Source organism: Hetaerina americana, unplaced genomic scaffold (assembly GCF_022747635.1).
Source record: "Hetaerina americana unplaced genomic scaffold, ioHetAmer1.1.p SCAF_8, whole genome shotgun sequence".
Classification (NCBI taxonomy): Eukaryota; Metazoa; Arthropoda; class Insecta; order Odonata; family Calopterygidae; genus Hetaerina; species Hetaerina americana.
The window spans coordinates 18,207,083-18,221,900 of record NW_027287427.1 but is presented as its reverse complement, the minus strand read 5'-3'; the positions used below and the strand labels follow the sequence as shown (position 1 = coordinate 18,221,900).

Sequence of the window (14,818 nt, the reverse complement as noted above, 5' to 3'; positions counted from 1 at the left end):
CCTGACTTAACTTCCACATCGTCGATTCCTTCCTCCTTGTGAAAGATTCTTTGCCAGGCGCAATTCTTCTTCTAATATCCTCATGTACCTGAACTTCGAAAGCTTGGTCCAAAATGCAAGATGAGCAAACTGTTCCACCTGATCCAGTTTTTACCCTCCTATTTTAACGTTTAACTTAGCTTTCCTCTTTTTTGAAAACCTAATAACTTTTGTTTAATATGCACTGATTATCACTCCATACTTATTACACTGGTTTCCCAATGCGTTCATCAATGATTGTTACCCCATGGATGACTGGCTAACTAAACCTAAGTGTTTTAATGCATTCCCCACCGACTTTCATTTCTATTACCAATTCTCCTCGCGCCTCTTTTACCCCTCCACAAATTCGTTGAAAAGAGCCGATGATAATGGACGCCCCTCCGAAGAGCCGAAGATAATGGACGCCAATAATGGTTATCCCTCTTCCTGAAACTGCCCATTCTGACTTTCTATCCGTCACTCGCACCTGAGCAGTCTGAGATATGTACAAAACGCAGGTATACTTTATTTATTTTATTTATTCAGTATTAGTCCGAAAACAGCACATTTTGGCCTGGATAACAATGGTCACATTTACAAACACCCAAGCACTAGGTGAAGGTAAACTCACCCAGGCGGGAATCGAACCCGCGACCCTTGGAATGGCAGACGAGGACATTACCCCGCCGCCACCGTGGTCGGCCGTAAATACCTCCACTATACTTATTCTTATTTTCTGCGAAACATTTATTAATTTTATCCAGTATACTGTATCGAACGTCCGTTTGAAATCAAAGGAAACAAAAAATACGTCATGATTTTCTTCTATACTGCTTCCAAGTCCCGCAATTGCCGGGAGACATTCTAATAGTTGTGCCCACCACGTTTTATTGGGATAATTAATTGCGGCGATTTCCTGTTGCCTTCCTCAAAAATATTTCAATGGAAGAGAATCAATGTGAGCAAAATAAAGGCTATTTTTGAGGAAGAGAAAACCTAAGTTAACTATTAAAATAGGAGTTCAGAAACTAGAGTATGCGGAATTGTTTATCATGTCGGAATTTTCCGGACTAGAATAGTCGCAGTAGTGGAGGCATGAGAAGAATACATCTTAAGGCGAAGAAGTGTTCGGATGGAGGGAAGAATTTATGACAGGGATGGGAAGAATATGCAAATCTTTGCCGTCATTCAAATCCCATTACGGAATTAAGCAATCTATCTCTTTAAAACTGTGAGAGAACAGTTCTTTTGACAAAAGTAGATTTTCTGGAGGTTATTTTCAAATCGGTCAATTGAAAGATGCTTGGTGGAGGCAGGCGAACAATTTGTAGCAATTTCGCCATAAAGTAATATACCGCATCGGTGCAAGATGTTTGAAAACATCGCGGGTAATCTTATTGAAAGCGCGGAAGCATTATTCCATGAATCCAATGACACTCTCCAATCACGCTCCAAGATCCCAAATGAACAATAAATTAAATTTTAATTTAACCACATGTTCATTTCTTGACACACACATAATTCATTAAATTATAAAAGGGGTATAGCTCCTTTTGAACAACTAAGTGGCCGCGTCACTCCAATCCCCGTCAGTCTAACAACCCCCTAACTTCGGCACTTACACAGGCGACCTATTCAAATTCACAAGGCCCTTAACACAACCACTCTCACGCAGATTCTCTCCATGTACCATCCACGCAGCAAGTACTACCCTCTTCTCAACCCCTTAACAATACTAACCAGTCGTTCGAAAGTCACTTACACGTCCAAAGACGTCATATACCAATTAACGTGTAACGTTAGCCTCTCTTTCTAATTTGGCGAATGCACCACTATCATTTCCATCCGAATGAGTATTACTTGATCTAATCCGTCGCTATCTAATTGTACGTCATCGGCCCAGCAATGCGAATTACCGTGGTTCAAGTCCCGGTCATGGAAACCTTTTGATTTTTAATGAGTTACGTGTAGCAGATTAAACATTTTTGGGCGTATATCAATACATCTTCTGATAATACCAATATTTTATAGCATTCTATGGAGTTTAAAATTCCATTTAGTATCCCATCAGAACACAAAATCTAATAAATGACGTAAGCTACCTAGCTTTAAAAAAGTGAACGCGGAAGGAGTTAGTGGGTGTTATTTTGTCGGGAGCAGTATCTTTACGCCACGCTATATTTTCTGCTACGTTTTTCCTGGCACTTTATATGATCGGAGAGTGTTCTCTTTGCTGAGATCCGAGGGTATGTAGATTTTCGTCACTTCCACACCCTCCATTATTTCTGGTTTGGTTTATTTCGCCCAAGTCATATTTCCTCGTCAACCAAGACCTCCATAAACATCAATACATTACAACCTCTAGTATTCGGCGCTGCAATACGCGATCTCTCGGAAGACAAAATTTCTGATACCAAAATACCTCATATCAAGTAAATTACTCCTGATGATGGAGGAAAATTCTCTATTCATCACGTCTCACGATTTAAACCCTTTTGTAGGATCGTAACCTACAATTTATATCGTATGCACAAATATCGTATCGCATTTTGCTGTATCACGTATTCAATATCAGATGATGTTGGATTTTAAATGTCGCCACTCAAGTTGTTTTCAATGCGTTGCTAACTAAAAATGGGTCAAATCCCATTCCGTCACCAAAGTCAATGACAAAACTCTTACCCTTGATTGAAATGCAGATGAGATGTATCCATTTTGAACACATGAATCCATGCCTACCGAATGCATGAAAATTTAAGCAGTTTCAGAGCGTTACCAAATTCTAATTGATGAATGCAGAGGCATTTGAAAATATTCCTTATGTATAGGAGACCTTAATCATAAATTAAAGTTTTATTTGTCTATGATGCTCCATTATTTTTTAATGATCAAATGGTAAGAAATAAGTTATGATTATGCGGTGAAATATCAAAAATAGTTCAAATCATCACTCCTTTGGAAATAAGAACGTGTCTTCATAGTAATAAACATTTTAATGATAAGAAGGAAAGTACGCAAGTCATTATTACGCATTAAATTATTATATGCCTGGGCTTTGAATCTGGTTTAGGTATGTGTGTTTGTTGGAGGGTAAGCCGGAGAGAGAAAATTGTGTAAAGAAACGGCGAAGGAAAATCTGATGTACGCAAATACCACCATGAGAGAAAAAGCAGATGAAGAGATTTGCGTAGAAAGTTGCCTCGAAAGGCATTTTAGATGGAACGTAGAGAGTTACGAAAATAATATTAGGCCCACTTGTCGAAGGAGTCGACAACGTAGAATGACGACGTGAGCCCATCGAGATATATTTTTAAATGACACGTTTTTTGGGTAATAAAGACCGTTGAATGGATTCTTAAAAAATAATTCATTGTGCAAAAAGTGGCGTTTCGCAGGAAGTGAGTAACCTGTAACTCACTCCATTTCACTATTTCCTGACGAATTTCTCCGAATCGGGATTAGCACTTGTAATAATTTAGTTGTCAACGAATCAATTTCGAAAAAGTGTTGAAGTCAACGAATCAACGAGTTTTTCACAATACATACATTTGAAAAGAATTTTAAGTTGAGACGGTGACAATCTCGCTCATTTGAATGCATCATCTGCGTCACGCTGAAAGAGGAAGAAAACATCCTGATTTCATCATGAAAGATTAGTACATTCGTGTAATGGAGTGCATTGAGCGTAGATTTCCCTCACCCCTGACAACCCAAGTTTATCTAACGTTTCAAAAAATATTCCAGCCGACGGGAAGAGGAATTTTCCGTCGTTTTCTTTCGATAATGCAATAGATGGACATCAGGGTAGTGAAATTTTCTCTCCGGTGGTAAAGCCAGTCAGCGCACCCAAATAAATCCATCTCAACTACAACCACCACTAGGGGTAATGCCGTAACTTGCAGAGCATAATATTGGTAATTTTTTGTTTCTTGTAGGTAATTGGTAATTGAGTCCCATGAATGATACTTTGAGTGACAAAATTAAAAGGAAGGTTCATTTTATTTTATTGAAAAAATATATTTTGGTATTTTAACCCAAATTAATTTTGGTATGCAATGGGACTATATTAATAGTGAGTGTGTGTTAGTTTAAGACTCAACGAAAAATGCATACCTAAAAATCCTGTGCGCACCTGCAATTCTTAATTTGGAATCGTATGACCACGTATTTTTTTGAATCGTAAAACCACTGTTTGTGTCAGAAAGTGGTCTTACTTCCTAATAGCGGTTAAGGATTATTCTCCAATGAGCTAGCCCATTCCAAGTAATCGGAACGAAGTTTGGCTAGTGTGTAAAAAGTATAATAAAATTTACCCAAGGCTCCAGTATTCTTAAAATTGAAACATAATGCAGATCCTCCGTTTCTGTTAGGCAGTTTTGGATTATGGAAACTGTCCAGTTTTATTTTATTTGTCCTGATTTGCTTCTCGATGCTGCGGAAATCTCCTAAATTTAACTATTTACAAGTAAACGATTTGAAGAATATATTGATAAACTCCATCTGTTCTTTCCACAGAAAAAATCCACCGCTATGATGGCGGATGGTAGGTTATGGTGTTCCCCGTGGAGGGCAATATGTTTGGTGTTGCTGTGCACAGTGGTGGCCGCCGCGAGGGCCGGCCGGTGCGACAGGGAACCGGAGGAGGCGAGGTCCACACCTAGGACTCCGGCTGACGGGCGCTTCCGTATCCGGGTGAGCGGAAATCCTGATAAGTATGTTCCAGGAGAAGTTTACACAGGTAAGATCATCTCTTTTGCTCCCTATCTCTAGTAGGTCTCTTCCCAACACTTTATCTTATTGTTATTTTCCACCGCGTTTATCGCCTTCCTTCAAAAGACTTTGATTCTCCTCGTGAGTTCTTATGAAAAATTATGCTATAGGTTATTGGGAATTCTGCATTTTGTATTCAGGATCAGGTTTAAGGTTCGTTTCGCATTTTTTACTTCAGTTCTCAGGTATTTATAATTGTTGGTGCATGAAAATATGCCAAACTTTCTCATTAGAAATCAGTGTTTCAACTATAGGGAAAAATGTTAATATTTTCGCTAGGAAATATTCATTGATCATGAACTAGTCATTTTAAATCAACGTAAGAACCCTATTTTTAAAGTACACGCTTAAATGATGGGATATTTATAGAATTCTCGTGTCAGTTCAAGGCTGACTATGAAATTCACTGCGGTCGACTACAGTTTACCTAAAAGTGTAGTCTTTTTTGAGTATAATTGTAACGGCAAGTTATTTAGAAGATGACATAAATTGGGAGATAAATTGATCTCAAATTAGCGTGAGTGGACAACTATTGTTGAAAAAAGTCAATGCATCTTGATAACCAACGTGTCCAAAACGAGAATAATCTAAATATTCTGTACAACAACAGTTCATATTTGCCGTTGCCTACGTTTTGTATTAACTGCTTGTCAGAATATCTCGAACGGAAGAGAAACAATTGGCGTAAGTTGAATTCTTATTTAATTAATTCTATGAAACTAAGCATTAATGTAAACGAATGATGATTTTTCAAACTATCACTTGTACCTGTATTTTATGTTTAGAGTTTTTCTGGACCTTTCTTCTTTCCTCCGTTACATATGAAATATCCTGGAAGGGCTAATTAATAAATATAAATAAAAATATGTTGAATATATTCCTAGGTTATCTACAGGTAAAATATTTCAATAGTTAGTAAGCCTTTACAAATAATCCTGGAGAAAAAGTTGTATGAACCGAAATATTATGTGTAATTTTATTTAGTATTATGCTTGGAGGAATGAAGTCATGAACGTATTTTCATAATTTGCCCTTCTTCTCGGGTTTTGACTTCTCGATTGTCACATGATGATGCACTAATTGGGGTTTCGTTAAACGATTCGTCTCGACGATCTAACGTATAGAAATCCCTTCGCTTATTACTCTCTGTTGCGTACTCGAAACTCGCTAGAAAGGAAGGTGTTACATGTCAATGACGTTACGTAAGCACGTGACGTATTCCATCCGTAGCGAAAACATCGAAAATACTCGCTAGACGGGTGCTAATGGTGTATGGCCGCACCTAGGCGGAGATTCGTCCGTGCCAGAATGTTCCGATTACGGCTCTCTCGCACCCACCGGCTCAGCCCTCCTCTCCCTCCGAATATTCCATTGTGCCTCTCTCTTCCTTGGTGGGGGAGGAGGGAGGGAAAGCCAGCGCGAGGGCGCGCGTCACCCTCCTGCCAAAAGTTCGATCGAAAAGGCGAGAAAAATAATAAGAGTTTATGGCACCAATTTCCCTGGACATACGGTCACTGAGAGAGGAAAACATTGCCAGGCAGAACGCCATCCGGACGTTTCGAGAAATCGCGGGGCCGTGGAGCATTGTGGGAAAGAGCGAGTTTAGCCAAAAAGCTCGTATTTATGGTTCGGCTCTTCATGGTTACGTAATCCATGGCTATGTGGAACAGACGTTATTATACATTTATTTATTGAAACTACGTTAAAACTTGAACTGACGCAATTTCTCTTATCCGTGATACTACAAGTTTCGCGTTCGATAAATTTAATGAAATATCACAATAGAAACGTTATATGCGACTCGGCTCGATTTATTTTCTCTCTTTGTTTTGTTTAAACTTTCACCATTCATTCGCCCATGATTATATATACTTTACACTTGTTTGTTATTTATTTTTAGTTTTAATTGTTCGGACCCTTTTGCGTAACTAATAATTTAGATAGAAAAGATAATAGAAGTCATCCAGCATTCCAATCCTTCATACCCAGAACAGCAGCATGGAATGTACCATGTGTTATGCCATGCAAGCTTACCACCATTTGTGCGGAACCGCAATTGATTTAAAATCCCAGCAGTATCCGCAAAGACGGAAGTAGTAGTTTCATTCGACTTGAGTTCGTTTATTGGAGTTAGTCACTCAAAGCTGTGGAATATTTGCCTTCCCTCAAAGAAGTGTGACGCCAGTAATAGACTTGACCATCTTCTTGAACTGCTCGTGTCTTTTCGAAAACTTTCGTCGGAAATTTAGACTATCACTTTATTAATTTGAATATACCGACGTATGCTAGGATTAATTTAAAAAATATTCTCTTTAATTACTATTTGTATTGTGGTTATCCTGGCGCGCAGAGCTATCTGCGCCGTAATTTTATCTTACTTTACTTCCATCGCTGTTTCAATTATTCTCACTAAAGGGTCTTCCATACTGTACCCCTTAGATTCCCTATTATATTTCATTATCAGTTGAGAATTTACGCGTAGGTCACCTTATTGACTCCTTAAGATTCGAATCACGAATGTTTTGCTCGACTTCCCTTGCCTCCCCCCGTCTCAGACGGCATCAAAAGCGTGCCAGCGCGTCAGTAAGTGTGGGAGGGGTGGGATTGCTGGGGATCTGCTCCTATGAGCCAAGACCAAGAGGACGACAACGAATGAAATCAAATGTAATTACGACGCCTTTCTTCCGGGTATTTATTTTACCCTGATGCCTTAACAGGTGGTTCCTCAAGGAAGTGATGCTTTACTCCCGCAAAGAAATGAAAGCTCGGCCGTCTTTATCTCTCTCTCTCTCTCGCTCTCACCCTCCTCTTTCACATCTGCTCCTTCACCAGATTCGAGGGAGATAAAACCTTCGCGAACACCGACTTGAAAACTCACTCCCGTCCGCTTGGATGTTCCGGCATAATTTTCAAAGGGCCCCCTTTCTTTTTTTATCTGCGCAGCAGAGTGAGGAGATTGTTGACATTTGGCGCCTAATTCGCGCTTGGCCGAGGTTCCCATGTCCCTATCCCTCTCCTTCCCTTTCTATTTTGGTCCCCTTATCTCTCCGTCCATCCGTCTTTTACACGCTCCCTCTGTTTCTTCCCCTTCTCGCTTTTCTACCTCCTCATGCGGTTTTCCCCCTGATTTCGTTTCATCAAGGATAGAGATTGCTAGTGACTGACATTTGGATACAAATGCCGACTAATAACTACGTGTTTGTGAAAAAAATTTTAATGGATTAAATGAAATCTCTTTTATACTTTATCTTTTAGTCCCATGGACTGCGCGGTTGAACGTCCATACAACATGGATGAGAAAATTTCGTCATCTTCATTTTTCATTGCGGTTTGATGCGGCATTAGTCAAAATCAATTAATAATGTAATGAGAACTACGCTACTATTAAATTTCGCGAAAAAAAAAATCTCCAAACTTTAGGTTGAGTAGGTATTCTATTGGACATGTTTCCTGGGGTGACATACGTGAGTTAAAATGATTCAATAGATGAGGTAATTTTACAGTTTGCATGAAATATTTTACCTGGGCGAAGGAGTAGCCTTAGCACTGCAGCGGTAAAAAAAATCAAGTCGTACCTCCGGCCGCACTAAGGACACAAGGAGATCTCATACGTAGTCCTTTTGAGCATTAAAATACATTCACTGGCTAAATTGCGTTGGGTAGTGTTGTTTTCATTCCAGCGATGTAATTTTTGCGATAAGAATTTAAAGAACTAAAAGAAAGAAAGTGTTTCCCATTTTTATTATAATCATAGTTATTTCATGAATAACTGATCGTAGCACTTTTCCACTTGATATAAGTTATTTACGACCGAGTTTTAATGTATTGCATCTGTAATACATTAAAACCGGTTGTAAATAAATTTTATCAATAGGAAAAGTGCTACGATCAGTTATTCATTTTGTTCGAGTTCCACCACATCGCGCTTGAAGCTGCTCAATTTGTTCATATTTATTTCATTCGTGTTTTATTTTATCATAGCTTTGGTTAAAAATTTCAAAAGCCTAGTGACACCACGGGAAGGTTTTTCCTGTGTATTTAATTTTTCTTTTCGAAATCACAGAGATGAAATTCTTAAAAGAAGCATATCTTATCTGCAAAAGTCTGATTTAAACGCACATGTGCTAACACGAGCTTAACGGTGTCCTAGTTTTCTTACAAACCTTTGAATATCAGGTAATGTTGGATTAGTTTCTTTGGTACATGTTAACCCACCCTCCTAACTTCACCAAAACAAATTCTTGGCACTTGTATCTAGGTCCAAGAGAATCTTTTCCTTGAGGTATCTCCAGCCAATTAAGTTACCGGAAACGGAAACAAGAAAATACTGGTGGAAAGAAATCTCATCGGTTTTTGCAGCGACAGTAAGGATTTAATTAACATTGATTGAAAACATCCAATCAAAGATGAGATTATGTGGATAAAACTCTGGTGGTTTGCTTATCCTAAAGGTGAGAAGGGAATATCCCAATGGTGACTAGGCAAACTAATAGAGAAATGGCCTTGAACGGCCAACATATAGTATTTGAATTGGTCAACTCTAATGGCATAGTTGCGTCAGACTCGCTGCAAGAGTCTGCAAACGGATTTTCGTTTCTCTCCTTCTATTTGCTTTCTAGACAAGGACCAAGTGATTCAGCATTGTGCAGATGAACCTAGTGGAAGATTGGACCATAGACCCAAAATTCAATCAAAAGTGAAAAGTCTTAATAATGATCAAATGGTAATACTTTTCCACTAGATAAGATTTATTATGCGACCTGTTTTGATTCACTGCACTATCTTTCCCTCGTGTAAAATATTTACCATTTGGTCGTAATTTTGTTCCACCTCATCACGCCTGGAATTATGCCATTCGAGCAAAGTCTTACTCGAAAGCATAATTTTTATATTGCGATTAATCTCGAATCGTCTTGACCTACTTGGGAACACCTCATTTAATCACAGTTGGCGTTTTGAGTCACATGTATTTTGTGTTTGTATGACATATTTACGCACTATTGAAGTGTCACAGTGTACATTGTGAAATAGACACTTGAAAAAGTGAATGCTTCATCATCTCGTAGGTTAATAAGAACTCGTTGCTGAAGATATGAAAAATGAATCCTCATCTCAAAACCACAATGGCTGAACTCAAAATTGTATTTAAAAAAATGTACGAATGACCATGTATACAATCACCAAAGTTTGGCGTGATATAATGTCGCTAACCTGATCGCTCCTGAGACGCTGGTTAAACACTCTCGTGGAAAGTTTTCCAATTCTGTGCCAAAATTTCTCTCTTCTGTATCCTTTTCTTTTTTGTATTTCTTAAAATGACTTTTTTAGAGGTCGTCTGCACCCGTAGAGAATTAGGAAACCTCTCCTCATACAGGGCTTTGACCGTACCTCTCATTGACTTGGGTTTTATTCAGCAGTATACTAAAACTAACGGAGCACTTTAAGAAGAAGTGGGTAAATGCTCATTCGTTCCTTAATATTTAAGGCTATTCTACAATGAAATCAAATCTAAGTTGAATAAAAAAGTGTCAAAAGTACATCTTGAACTATGCAAAGATGCTTAAGGAGGTTGTATCATGACTCAGCGAGTCAACATGTCACCTCGGTACATGTATTGATGACGATTGATGGAATTGATTTAACACCCATTCATGCGTATTTCTCAAACAGATACGATGTGAATACAAAGTTTTAATGTACACTAAGAGGTTCCTATTAATTTTTCAACCGTCCTCTCGAGCTTATTATGTTCTAGCTCTTGTGCTTAATTTTCGAAATTATGCCATTTAGGCCGTTTATCTCACAAATTAATTGATCTCATTTGGACAGATATGGGCAGATACTACTATGTTAAGACAATTGCAGCTACCTGTATTTTGTAATTATGCGTACATGATATCAGCTTTTGGTGAGAACGACATGTATTTATGCACCGTTATTCCATAATTCTTCTGGTGGTACTCTACAACTCTGTCATTAGTGCATGTATAAAATTTTGGATATTCGATGTCTATAGAAATAATAAGTAATATGATAAGACCTTGTTTTATTATTGCTATGGATTGCACTTAGGACTTCAGAGGAAGTTTTATCAGTATGACCTGTAGTTAATATATATATATATATGAAACATCATTATGATTTACAACACCCTCATTTAGCGGCAGGGATTATAATCTCTTGCCTCTTGCTGGGTATAGTTGCTCCCCGAAACGTCTCAAATAACCACTAATCACCTGAAATCCACCACAGCAGTATCGGAGAAAAAATATTCCGAGGAGCATGAAAGGCAAGCTTGAGGTTAGTGGACGAAGGATTGGTTCAAACATACAAGCATCATATGTGTCAATCGTGGAATTGAAATAGACCTGTGAACAACGTTGAATGAAACAAGATGTTGAAATGAGCTACGAAATGGAAGAAAAATCTAGTACTTCTACTAGGATCAGGTAGCAATCATATAAATGAAAAACGGAAGGAAAATAGAAGCTAAAATAAACAAAGGAGTTAGGGAAGGACGCTACCTCTCGCTAGAACTATTCAACGTGTCTCGTAAAAGAGCCAAGAAAAGAAGCACAGCAATTGAACAGCAAAAGAGTCAAGGCGAATGGTGACGAACTTTACATGCTCCGGTTTGCAGACGTCATACAAATAGCAGGAGAAACGCGAGAGGACCTGCAAGAAACTCTGAATGCAATGGAACAAGTACGTACTTTGGGAATATATGACCATAAATTAGAAGAAAACTAAAGTCCTTGGGTGTGAAAGAGAGAAGCTGAAGGCTGATATCACACTTCGAGGAGTGAAGCAAGACCAAATAAAATCCTTAAATCGATCGTACTTGGTCTGCTGTATAGCTTGGGATGGAAGTATGCCGACTAACATCGAGCAAAGAATAGCTCCAGCTAAGAAGGAATCCACGAAGGAGAAGTAACTGTTTCGCTCAAAGAACCCGAGGTTGCAAATAAGGAAGCAATTAGTGAAAACCTTCACATGGAGCATGGCACTACGGATCAGAGGTATGGACCATAGGAAAAGTGGGCAAGCAGATCCTTGAGCAGCCTACTACCGTAACTACTCGATTGACACTCGAAGATTTGACTCCACCGTGATAAAATAGCTGCGCTTGTGTTTGTTCCTTGTTATACGCAGAAATTTTTAGAGTTAAAGCAAGAGCATTGAAATATTTTTTTCTATTGCGTCCTCTTATGACGTCAAGCTATGATGAAATCATATCACGAGAGGCGTTCACGTCATTTGGAGGATACGTTTTCATTCGCCTCTTGCTCAAGAAAAGAGACGTGTTACGTTATTGATATTTAAGAGAAACATCCTTAATGGGATTTCTCTAGCATAAGTGAAACACCCTTTATTAATGTGGGGAGTGGATTCGAAAGAGCTCCTGTGCACGTTTAAGTGAATTATTTTGCAATTCCGGCGTAAGCAAAAGGTTTCTTCAACTTATCTTAGGGTATCTGAATGAACTAAATTTGACCATTGAATACTTTCTTTGAATACGAATATATGGAGGAAATAACTCGGAATGTGCTAAAAATGCATAAAAAATATACGTTTGCATTATTTATATCGGATTGTCTCTTACATTGAGACAAAACAAAAAAAAATAAATCGATGATTGGAAATAAAGTTTTCCTTTCAGAATGAATAAATTCGAAACGCCGAAATTCAGAAACCGTTACGTATTCATCTCGCCCCTATCTTCATTTTAATCCATCCCACGTCCTTTCTCCTGCGTCACATTTATTGCCTGTCGTGGATTGATAACTTTAACCAACACAAAAGCATTGAAAGGTCACTTGCCATTGTATAAGTCTCTTTCCTTTTTTATCTTTCTTGATTCGCATCCTTGCTCGTTACTTTTCTTCCCCTGCCTTAATGGAGTTTTGAAGTATTTTGGTTTTCTGAAGGGCGAGACATACGGCATTTCCATACAAATTCTTCTCTTGTCCTGAATATCTGAAGAATTCAATCATACAATTACCATTGTTACTTTTTTAAATATATGAATGAAAACAGAATCATAATTTTACTACTTTGCGTGAACAAATTTATTTTCTCAATTGAATGCAATCAGTTAAAAAAAAACTTGTTAAAAAACTAAATCTCATTAAATTCATGACTTAACTGAAACAGATCATTATTACCTTCAATGAAGTGAATTTCCAGACATGGCATCTAAAACTAGACCCTTAAAGAGTGTCGAATTAGTTTATATTTCAGTATTAAATATCAATCTGTAATATAATTCTGTACAATGAAATGTAATCGAAATTTAAATTTCTCGTTTTAAGCTGGCACGAGAAATTTGTTTGTGAAATTACGATGGGTCAAAAATGGCAATATATGCGTTAGACGTTATTAAAAGGAACATATTCATTATGATTACAAACTGCAAATATTCGTACAGTATATATTGAGAGTGGAATTCAGATTCACATAATTATTTGGAGATTTTAAGAGAGCTCTAAAAAATGAAGGGAAAGCTCTATTATGAGTCGTTTAAGTTTTATTCAAATATTATATTTTTGATTGCTAATTCATAGAAAATGTTATTTCATTATTTTGTTGACATTTATTTATTTAGTTTTGAATGTATTCGAAATTGTTTGAACTATGATAGTTATTTGAATCGAAGTACCATGTTCGCATTCGCTCGTTTAATATTTTGCAATGAGGTAAATTTTCAATTCTTAGAATAAATTATATGGAATCAGGCTTAATTTTATTCAAAAAATCTCCCCATGTTAGTAGGAGATAAAGAATATTCCAATTTCTACGTAGATATTTCAGCAACATGTCCTTGAGGGTTTCCTTCGAATGAATAAGAGTATATCTCTACCGACCGGGTATCAGGCCCATGGCTGGTCCAGAGCGGAGATGTGATGGGGTGTATCTGTCGCGTGGTTGGCGGCCGCGACATCATTGGTGGGAGCGTGGCACAGAATGAGAGAGTCGTATACAGTTTATGCGTCTTTTATTTAACCCTTATCAAGCAAAGGTGCTCAGGCACCGGGGAGTAGGGACGATCGAGCAGGGCAAGGCTGGGCATCTCTGCTGTGGTTATAGGAGCCCACGACCGACGGACTCAGAAACAGGGTAGCAGGTGAGGAATCGGGGGTAAGGAATGGGGGCCCCACTCCAGGAGCGTCTCGCTTTATATAGCATTATATAGCATCGCGCCTTCGGGGGGAGGGACTTCAAAGTAGCTACATAGTAACAACATTGTAGCAACAAGGGAATTGGGTAGCGGACAGTTTCGTCTTAATTCCCGAGAAACCCGCGCTACATCACCATACATTGTCTGATATGCTAGGGGGCATTCCTTGGGAGAGTTAACCGATAGTGGGGGTTTCCGAGAAACCCACACTACATATCCACACCAGGAATGCACAGACGTGATCGCGTACCGTGCATGAAAGACTGGTAGTTACAAAAACATTTCTGTCATATTGCGCAATGAAAAAGTATTTATATCCAATATGCAGAGATAGGACCATGAACGGTAGTAGGGAGATAATACAAGCTGAATGAAAAAATTCCTGTCTATCAACAGCGTAAGGAAAAAAAACGCGAACACCTTAGAAACAGGTAATAGGTAATTCCAGTAGCTAGGTAAAATGAAATTGAAAGAAAATAAAAAATAATTTAACCTACTAAGTCTCTTTTACGTATTGAAGCAATTATTTCCCTATTTGATGCAGATCGCAGCTGCTCATCTCTGATATTGTAATCGGAAAAAATGCATCTTAAACCTAACCTTTTTGCGATCAATCTCTCTGAACTGGAAGGCGTGGTATTGTCTTCCGTAGTATGATAGAACCTACAAAAAAGCAGACGCTTTGGAAATGCCGGTTTTTTATTTTAGAGATGCTCCCCATGCGGTCAAATCCATGGAAGAAGGATTGTTCACCCTATGGCAGAGGTCTTCGATCCGTCCTGGAGCTTCTACGGCTCAGGTGCCCGGAGTTGAGTCTTGGACCCGCAACATGGGGAGACTAGGCTCATG

General features: G+C 38.4%; 1 protein-coding gene across 4 annotated transcripts in view; it reads left to right on the top strand.

Annotated features, from left to right (window-relative positions):
* The window catches only part of LOC139697808 (spondin-1), a 204,275-nt gene that overhangs the window by 12,650 nt on the left and 176,807 nt on the right, over positions 1 to 14,818 (top strand). For all 4 annotated transcript variants that reach the window (XR_011702818.1, XM_071596657.1, XM_071596656.1 and 1 more), the window contains exon 2: positions 4,537 to 4,759. Coding sequence is in view for 3 of the 4 variants with exons in the window: in XM_071596657.1 (XP_071452758.1) it covers positions 4,552 to 4,759 (208 nt within the window). In the remaining variant the exon portion in view is untranslated. The remainder of the gene's footprint in view (positions 1 to 4,536; positions 4,760 to 14,818) is intronic.